Genomic DNA, 9,614 nt, shown 5'->3' on the forward strand with positions numbered 1-9,614 from the left:
CTGAAGATAGCTCTGTGTAGGGAAGTATATTTGGATGGCCACTACAGTGATACTTAACCAACTGCGCACGAAGCCTGAAGCAACTGAGAATTGAGTAGAGCTGCCCAAATTCTGTCAAAGCCTGCTGACCCAGATAGCATAAATAATTCACTATTGGTTTTCATCAGGAGACAAACTATCCAATTAGGAAGTAGTTTTCAGCACTTCCCATGTATCTTTAAGCGAGGACCAACCTCCAAACATTGACTCCTCTCCAAGGAATGCCACATCTAATTTTCTCCAGGCCTAGTTCCCTAGTTCCCTCATTTGCCAAGTCATTACTAAAGCTAACTCAAGTCATTGTGAAAAAAAGAATTAAGAACATTATTATAGGCCTTTTATTCCACTACCAAGTGATTAGTTGCAGAACCAACACCTCTATACCTGAAACTTTTCAGAAACAGGAAGCCACAGAGAAGGTTGCAAACAGAAAATCCAATTCCTTTGTTTCTGCTAACTCTGACATGCCACACAGATCATGCAGTTATCAAAGACATTGCACTCTGAATGACCACAGCTGAGGGATAATACCTATCATCTTGCATTCCCTTTTCACCCCTCTGTCTTTCAAAGAGAAGACCTTACATAGCACCTTGCACAAGTTATAGGTGCTATGAAAATATCCAAATAGCATAATTTGACAATGTAGATCCTTACTGAACATAATGAAATAAAACGGTGCACCAGGAACAATGTCTACATTGAACATGATGGAAGGTTTCAAGGCTAATACATTTCCTCCATCAAAGTTAAGCAACTAGATATGTATGAATTAGAACTTTGAGACATTGTTCCCTATGTCTTGATCTTTTTTTTCTTTTAGTTGTTCTGCTTTTCTTTGGGTACAAGAATTAATATTCTGATTCCAAATGTGAACACTCCTCTTCCTGTGTGGATAGTGATTCTGCCAAATAAGTGTTTAAGAGCAACCCGGGGAACAAAACAAAATATGGCTACCTTTACCTGAGAGTATATAGAAAGAAACATAACCCAAGGCTGTGGGAATTACTTTATTGAAAAAATAAAAAGCTTTTTCAGAACCACATAAAAAATAACAGTAGAAAAGCAAATATAGGAGCAAATACATAAGACTTTATACACAACATTGTTAGGATAGTCCATATGTACAGCAGAGAGATGCCAGCTTGAAGTTGGGGCTATTTTCTCATTATGATAATTTTGTAATGATTCTTCAGGGAAATAGCTTGAATGTTGCTGAGCTAGCACTGTTCAGAATCAGTTGTAACCAGATGAGAATTGGAAGATGCTCACACAAATTGGTATGCAGTCCAGTTCAGTTCATAAGCACCTGTGTGAACCTCCTGCACTACAGTGCCATCAAGGCCAGTATGTTCCAGCCATTATGCCCATTTTAGCTAAAGCCTGACTCCAGCAGATACCAGACAATGGACCACATAGTAGAGGTCACATTATTTTGAAGGGGCTATCCCAAGCATAGCTCTAAGAAACCCCGAAGTAGCCATTCTCATACATACACATTACAACCAAACTGTGGTCTGTTTAGGAGGCCATACACTCTTGCCAACCTAGTAGGGGCAATGTTGCCAACCTCCTTCCAGCATGCAACAGATGCTGCCTGCTGTGAAGACTGGACTCCACATGGGAGAAAGCTGAGAGACACAGACTTAGTCCACTCGGGCTGCTTTGAAAAGCTCCACAAGTTCTTTGTATTCAGGGTCAATTAGGTCAGATGGCCTCTCCCCTTCATCGTTGATGGCATCACACTGGGCCCCAAGAGAGATAAGATACCTGCAGGTTCAAAGAAAGAGGAGATGAGACAAGGGCAGTAATGGGGAGGGAGTGTCCAATTTGACCTATTCTAATCAGAAATACTTTCCATCTTTTTAGGTGGCATTATATTTTGCAAGCTCCAGAGAAGATCCAGTAGTTCAGCACCAATGCATTGCAACACTCAAACCAGTACCCAAAGTCCCACTTCAGACAAGTTAATGCTTTCACATCTCTATGCAATTACATTCACAAGTATGCAACCATGTGGATAAAAGCTGGCATATTATAGCGTTGTACACACTGGGAGCCAACAGACATTTATGTGGTTGCAACTATTGGAAAGGTTGGTCAAAGAAATGGCTATTGACCCCACCAATGCACACTTTAGTTTGCACACACTCACTTCCCCCTATGATTTAATGTAGAGATATAGAGCACTTTGTGACTGTGAATTGGCCCTTTGATTCAGGGTAAAGCTTTTCTCTCTCCACAAAGAGATTTGGCTTCTCTTATACTCTATTCTCACCTACTTGCATGAGATGTTTTATGTATTTGGGAAATACCATACATCACTTAACATGCCAACACAATACCACTGTCACTGTTAGTGTTTGAAGATCAGTAATATCTGTGTCATCTAGCCAACAGGTTATTTCTTTCCATCTCAAGTCTCAGCCTAGCACTCACTGCTGAGCAATCACCTTCCCTCCCCATTTTCCTTGGCTATGTTCGTGGCCACATTTCTGCCTGTCAAGTTGGTAGCACAGCTGGACAAAAGAAAAAGATGAACATGAACTGGCATCTCTGACCTTGCAATGTCGGCATGACCATCACTGCAAGCCATGTGCAGAGGAGTCCAACCGTCCTCATCTTTTTGATTGATGTCAGCACCATATTTCACCAACAGCTTGACACAATCAAGGTTCCCAGAAAGCACAGCTTCATGGAGGGCAGCCATACCTAATGGGAGAAAGTAATGCATCAGCCACAGTCTGTGGATCTCAGGAGCACATGGCTTCCCCCCCCAAAAAGGGAGTTATATTAATATGCCAGGGGGAGTAGGGAGGAGTAGCCTAGAAGTGAAGACAAACATCTGCACTTCTCAGCTCATCCTAAAAAGTAGACCAGGGCCTTTACATTTTGTTAGGCTGTGCTATCTTAGAAGGATTGGGAAAATTGCACACAGAGAGGGACATTTTTTATCTACAGGGTCCTATGCTTTTTTTTAAACCAGGGCTTGGTTCCAGAAACCTCTCTGGGAATTAAGCAGTTTGTAAAAAAAAAAGTTAATCAACCAGCACCTTGAGGCAAGGCTTCCATGGCCTTCTTCAATGCTGGGTCAGGGTGATGGATGCCTAAGCTGCATCAGTCAGTAAGGAGCAAACTCGCTTTAACAATCTACTTGGACATAGTAGCTGTAACCCTTGGCTACTGAGCATTTTTTCAGGCGCAGCTTTTCATGCTGAGATAATAGTGGGAGAAAATGGCTCAAAGGGGCAGTGATCCAGCCTTGGAGCAGGGCATGAAACTCATAGTTTGTCAGATAGGCTACTCTATTCATTTGTTCCCCCTGTCATTGGAAATATTGTTCTACCTCCACCTCAACAGTCTTACTTTATCCACACAGGGACAAGATGCACTTGTAATTAATAAAGGGTGGTAAGCTTTATCAAAAAAGAACACTGCATAGGCATGGTATTCCCAGCAGCTATCTCCATGGACAATAGGCATTGAGCAGATTATTTCAAAAGGATTTCAGGTGGCATAGCCCCCCATATTGGTGTAATTTAAAAACATCTAGTTGTCAGGAGGAAAAACACATGATCTAGCTTGTAACCCAGAGTCTGACCCTGGAATGAGGCAGCTGCTAATGCTCAGACTTATTCAACCATCCCCCTGTTAGGTTTACCCACATTCTACTTACCTGAGGGATAGATAGTGTCCAAGGTGACCTTTCTAGCACGGATAAAACGTCCCACCTGCTCTAGGTCACCCTGCCGAATGTGGTCCTGAAAGAGAACGTCGTTGGGGAAACGCACAGTCTTTAGGCTTCTTGCATATCGCCTATACCTGGGAAGTGAGTCTGGGCAGTAATACTTCATTGTGGCAGAGGCAGAAGGAAGAGCAAGAGACCAGTCAGGCAATATACTTTTTGTGGAATAAAAAGACACACAGCCACCCACGCGACCAGAGTGCCTTGAGTGTCAAAGGATTCTCTCCTCTGTAACGCTTGCAACTAAAAGGCTGATGGGATGTTAGCTATGGTTTTCTGTTCTTCCCAGGACTTCCCTTGGGCAGCACTGAATGTGTGTGGTGATCTCCTGCCGAGGATTGACTTTTTCAAGTAGTGTCGCCTGTTATATAGCTTCTCCATGGCTATTTTGGGGACACTCTGCTCATGCTATTTGCCATGAGATTTGGTAACTGAGCTGCCCGGCCCTCCAGACTCCCCCTTTTGAGCACAAGTCAGAGTCTCAATTTACAGCCCACCTGTTGATGTGCAATAGTTAATGGGTCAAACTTGTTCCACAATCTGCATGTGCAGATCCTGGCATCCAGACAGCCTCAGATTTTGCAAATCTCTATTTGCAAAACCCACTGTTTGCCTTGGTTTCTGGAACCTATTGGCAGCCTTCGTAGGTTTTCCAGAACTTATTATACACAGCTGTCTCCAAGAAGAAAGAAACCGACAGGAAACAGTTTTTAGGAATTCAATACTACAGTAAAGCCCAGTTCAATTATGTGAACAGCAAAACCTCAATGTTTACAGTCTCTATACATTTTCTTAAGCTTCATAGCTCCATTTTACTTCATTTAGTTGTACCATGGGATTTGGAAAACCAAAATTATTAGCAAAATATGTGGTGGAAATGTTGAAAGACTAGACACAAAAAGAGACCATTTGAGGCATCATCACACCTAGTGGCAGCAACCAATTCCTAGCACCTGATATTCTTTAGCAGTTGATACATTCTGCAAAACAAATTCTGCAAAGCCAAAACAATGCAATACAGGTTTCTCCCTGTACTAAAATAACAGAACCACATCTATTTTGAACAGTTGTGTAGTTCTTGTGTGTCACAGGAAAGCACCAACAACCTTTGGCAAGACTCAAGGCTGCAATTCCTATTGTGCAGTCTTCAGGACCAGGAGAAACTGACAGAAGTGGGGATATGAACTCAGGCAAGCACGCATTATATAATAATGATGCCAGATCTCCATGTGCACCAACTATAACTGCTTGATTGAATCAAAAATTATTGCGCTGAAATACCAAGTTCTTCTTACAGACTAGGTCTGTGGCTTTGCTAACTTCAAACTGCATGAAATCTGCATTGAGAGTACAATTGTGGGATGGTTCCACTGCTGGAACAACTGGGGTTTCAGTCTCTCCAAGCAACTTTTGATCCTTCAGGTCAATGCACAGAGCAGTGAGACAAGACAAGTCCTATTACCAACAGAGAGCGGGGTGAGGGGGGGGAGTTAGGGAACGAAAAGGGGGAAGAACTACTAAAATAATCTTCAGCATTTGCCCCAATTCATAGATTTTGGCGAGCAGCATGAGGATGCATGCCAGGCCTTTGGAATGATCCAGTAGGGCTCTTTAATGAGTTTCAAAAACATTATTAATTAATCATCATCATAATCCCTTTACCAATAGGTTCCAGGGTGGGTCACAGCAACATAAAATACATTAAAAATAGTTTAAAACAAATTACATTCACATCTAGAGAGGATCCTAAAAATGTCAAAACCCAGGGTGAAGAGGTGCTGTCAATAGAATAGAATTGCTAGTGGCAATTGCTCCTTGGGCCATAAAAATGAACTGGGAGCAAGTAACATTCTCCTTCCCATCTATAAAGTAAAGGTGTCCCCACACTTATAGTGCAAGTTGTTTCTGACTCTTAGGGTGACATCTTGCGATGTTTACTAGGCAGACCGTATATATGGGGTGGGTTTGCCAGTTCCTTCCCCAGCCTTTCTTTACCCCCCAGCGTATGCCGGGTACTCATTTTACCGACCATGGATGGATGGAAGGCTGAATGGACCTCAACCCCTTTTACCGGAGATTAGACTTCCTCCTTTCATTGGAATCGAACTCCGGCCGTGAGCAGAGCTTCGGCTGCGTTACCGCCGCTTACCACTCTGCGCCATGGAGGATCTTATAATCTATCCCTCTATAATTACGCACTAAAACTAGGGCTATGTTTAAAGCTACATCAAGAAAAGGTAGATTCAACCACCTCTGCAATTTATGTAAAAACTGGCATGTGAGCTACCAAGCCGGTTAAGATCTGCAGCAAGACCCTCATGTCAATATTCCCTCGTTACAGGAGATGTCATTTGAAAAGGGGAGGCTCTGAGAATGAACTCCCTACCCAATGAAGCCTGTGCATCTCTGGAAATCTTTGAGAATGATTTATCTTCAGGAACACATTTGGCCTTTCCATTTATTTGTCTCTGGATTCTTTTAAAATTAATTTTATTGATTTTACATTATGGTTTAACATTTGAATCACTTTTTTGTAAAATGAATTTTGCACATTTTTTCTCCATCTATTAGTCATGTAAAGGTACAAAAGTGTTAATAATGAAGTCACAAACCCATTAAATTCCATGTGTGTTCCTTCCACACCCATAACTTTGAGAAAATATTGTTGAAAAAGTTGGATTCTCAGGATTCTGAAATTACAGCTCAGTGCCAATTTCTGCACTTGTATGGTGCAATCATAGAATACAGACAGATCTGACTAAAATCAGTTCTGCTGTTGTAATCAATATAAGAAAGCAAATACTTATGTTTTCTTAATAGGTATGTTTAATTTTCCGCAAGGTTTTCCTTCAAAAGATATTGCAATTTTAGTTGCTTTTAAAGTAACTACTGGGTTGATATGGTCAAGGTAGTAACAATATAGGCACAGCTTTAGAGCCAAGGGACATTTAGTGCAGGGGTGGAGAACCTTTTTGAGACTGAGGACCACATTAATATCTGGACAACTTTCCACAGGCCACCACCAAAAGTGGACAAAGCAATTATGTACATTTTATCTTTGTACAGTAAGCTAGTTTCACACACCCTTCTTTATTCTCTACCCATTCAACCTGGAGACATGATGAGAGTTCAAGGACATTTTCTAGCCAGGCAAAAACACTCAAAGGGTATGAAGCAGGGCTGGTGAGGGGCATGGGCTTAGAGAGAATGGGTGACATGGTGTAGCCTGGGGAGAGTCCCAAGGACCAGACACAAGGGTTGAGACTACCAGGCGTGTGATTTTCCCCATCCCTCATTTAGGGCTATACCAAGCAAAAGTGTCCTTCCCTTGGGTGCTGGAAGAGATTTGTAGCCACTTGGATGTTTCTAACATAAGGACTCTGCTTGAAATGGTATATTGGCCAAAATCTAAGAAAAAAACAGAATATTTAAAATGCAGAGATGCTACCCGATAGATGGGTCTACTTCAAGTATGGCTGACCTTGGATACAACTCTATGTACCACAGAAAGGCATCTCCCATCCCTGGAAACTTTGTTGACAGTCACATAGCAGCCAGTTGATTCCAGACGTAACCAGCTCTGGACAGTTCTGCCATTTCCATTACATCTCTCCCCCCCCCTCTAGAGTTGGCCACCACCCAAAAGGGAGCCATATCAGAGGAACTTGATCAGAGGTTAGCCTCCCTCTCCTCCCAAAGAAATATGCAAAATGGCTGCTTCCATAAAAGGAAACTAGTGACATTGGTTTTCTGTAGGTACTCTCAGCAGGCACTGGGTGGTAAACAGTGCAACTGCAAAGAATTGTAATGCGATCTCACACAACTTTACTTTGTGTTATTCTGGCTTGTGCAAAACATCTCCTGTTTACATATAATGTAACAATTAAAACACAGGTGTTTTGATATCACAAGGCATGGAAATACCACACAATTACAGGAATACCCTGCTATACAGACCTTCACTTTATGGACACTCGCAAGTACGGACATATTTATAGCAGCACCATTCCCCTGTTTACATACATTCGCTTCGCAAGAACGGACACTTAACAGCATGATGCCACCGCCCGATCAGTTTCCAACTACAAACTTTTTCTTAAAATAAGGCCTACTGTGTTTATTTTAGTTATAAATGTGTTATTTACATCAGTTATGCCCGTATATGACAATTGCAGTGCAGTATTGTTGTTGTTGTTATGTGCCTCCAGGTCAACTGCGACTTATGGCGACCCTATGAATCAGCGACCTCCAAGAGCATCTGTCACGAACCACCCTGTTCAGATCTTGTAATGGATACTCTGTTCATAGGGTTTTCATGGTAAGAGATATTCAGAGGTGGTTTACCATTGCCTTCCTCTGAGTTTGGATACATCTTAGTCTGGTGTTTCAGCTTTGACCATTCTGCCTTGGGTGCCCCTGCTAGGAGTCTAGCCTCTTAGTCTAGACTCTGGACGGCATTGCTCTCAGCTTCTTCAACACTCTCAAACCCCCTCACCACGTTAAGGTGTGCATCCTAGAGGGGGGCAGTGCAGTATATGAATCGATAAGTGAAAAAAGGTAGTGCTTCACTTTAAGTACATTTTTGGTTTACATACTCACTCTGGACCCATTGCGTACGTTAATGCGGAGTATTCCTATAGATGAGAACGAGCAAATTACTGGGCCAGAGACTGGCTTGTCATCTCAGAGTGAAGGCAGCTAAAGCCATCAACCCAAAGACTGATAGCAGGCATGTAGGCCTAATTTTAATCACCCAAGTAAACAGGGAGTCTTTTACATATTGCACATAGTCATGCTTGTATTCCTCACAGCATAGATTACAAAGAGATGATGTTCATCTTCTTCTGCTTAAAAAACAAAAGTGTATAACTTTTGTTATACAAAAGTGTATAAATAAATATTGTGTTTTAAATTGTTTTTATAAGATCTGTTTTAAATTGTATTTGTTTTAATGTTTTTAGTTACTGTAAACCACCCAGAGAGCTTTGGCCATGGGGCGGTATACAAGTATAATAAAATAAATAAATAAATAAATAAATATAACGTCACAGATGCAGAAGGGCAGCTTGACATGAGGGGCAAACCATCAGTGTCAGAAACCAAAACCGCATCTTGAGCAGGGGACCAACCAATGCCTCCTCTCCCTACTAGTCCACCCCTTTTCTCCTGCCTAGGCTTGTCCCTTCTACTTCACTACAAGTGTACATTTTAGAGGAAATTATCCTTTGAATATTGTTTTTGTACATTTGCCCATTTTTGTAATAGAAAGCCATTTGGAATTATCTGCAAAGCAGGCATGGTTTTTGAAGGCATCAGAGTCCCAAGTCCCAGCTTGCCTGACATCCCAGCTGAGCAGACCAAGAGAAAAAGCTCACAGCGAACTCTCCCACCTCCCACCAATCAACATGCAGCAGCTTGTTTTCCTTAGCGAGTGCTACCATACACTCAGGGAGGAGGCACCTTCACTCCCCATCATGTGACAGAATGGCATATTTGCTTACAAAAATATTTTTTCAGTTGAAGGAGCCAACAAGCTCAACACTCATCAGAACCTCATGCATATGACAGGTAATAGCTGTACAGTATATGCTTCTTTGGGCACAGTTTCCTGGAAGTAGAAGGAATTCAAAGCCTGATAACCTTTAGAATCTGCTTTCTACTCTGAGAATTCTTAACTTGCCTAATGGCTCTGTCATTTTGACAGGTTGGGCAAGGATCTTTTATTTACTTTAACAAAGCAATAGGATGGCACTACATGTATCAATATAGCCAAGTTCAAATAAAATATGCATTAATAATGCCGGCAAACAAAATGTGAGAGGTAGAATTT

General features: G+C 41.8%; 1 protein-coding gene across 1 annotated transcript; it reads right to left on the bottom strand.

Annotated features, from left to right (window-relative positions):
- Window positions 1-1,045: 1,045 nt before the first annotated feature.
- On the bottom strand, window positions 1,046-4,134 carry PPP1R27 (protein phosphatase 1 regulatory subunit 27). Its single transcript, XM_061621795.1, has 3 exons — window positions 3,716-4,134; window positions 2,601-2,751; window positions 1,046-1,809 (listed from the first exon to the last, which is right to left on the bottom strand). Exons 1-3 carry the CDS (start codon window positions 3,891-3,893, stop codon window positions 1,686-1,688), a joined length of 453 nt encoding a protein of 150 aa, XP_061477779.1. The 5' UTR covers window positions 3,894-4,134; the 3' UTR covers window positions 1,046-1,685.
- Between the last annotated feature and the right edge of the window lie 5,480 nt (window positions 4,135-9,614).

This window comes from Rhineura floridana, chromosome 3, assembly GCF_030035675.1.
Source record: "Rhineura floridana isolate rRhiFlo1 chromosome 3, rRhiFlo1.hap2, whole genome shotgun sequence".
In the NCBI taxonomy this organism is placed as follows: Eukaryota; Metazoa; Chordata; class Lepidosauria; order Squamata; family Rhineuridae; genus Rhineura; species Rhineura floridana.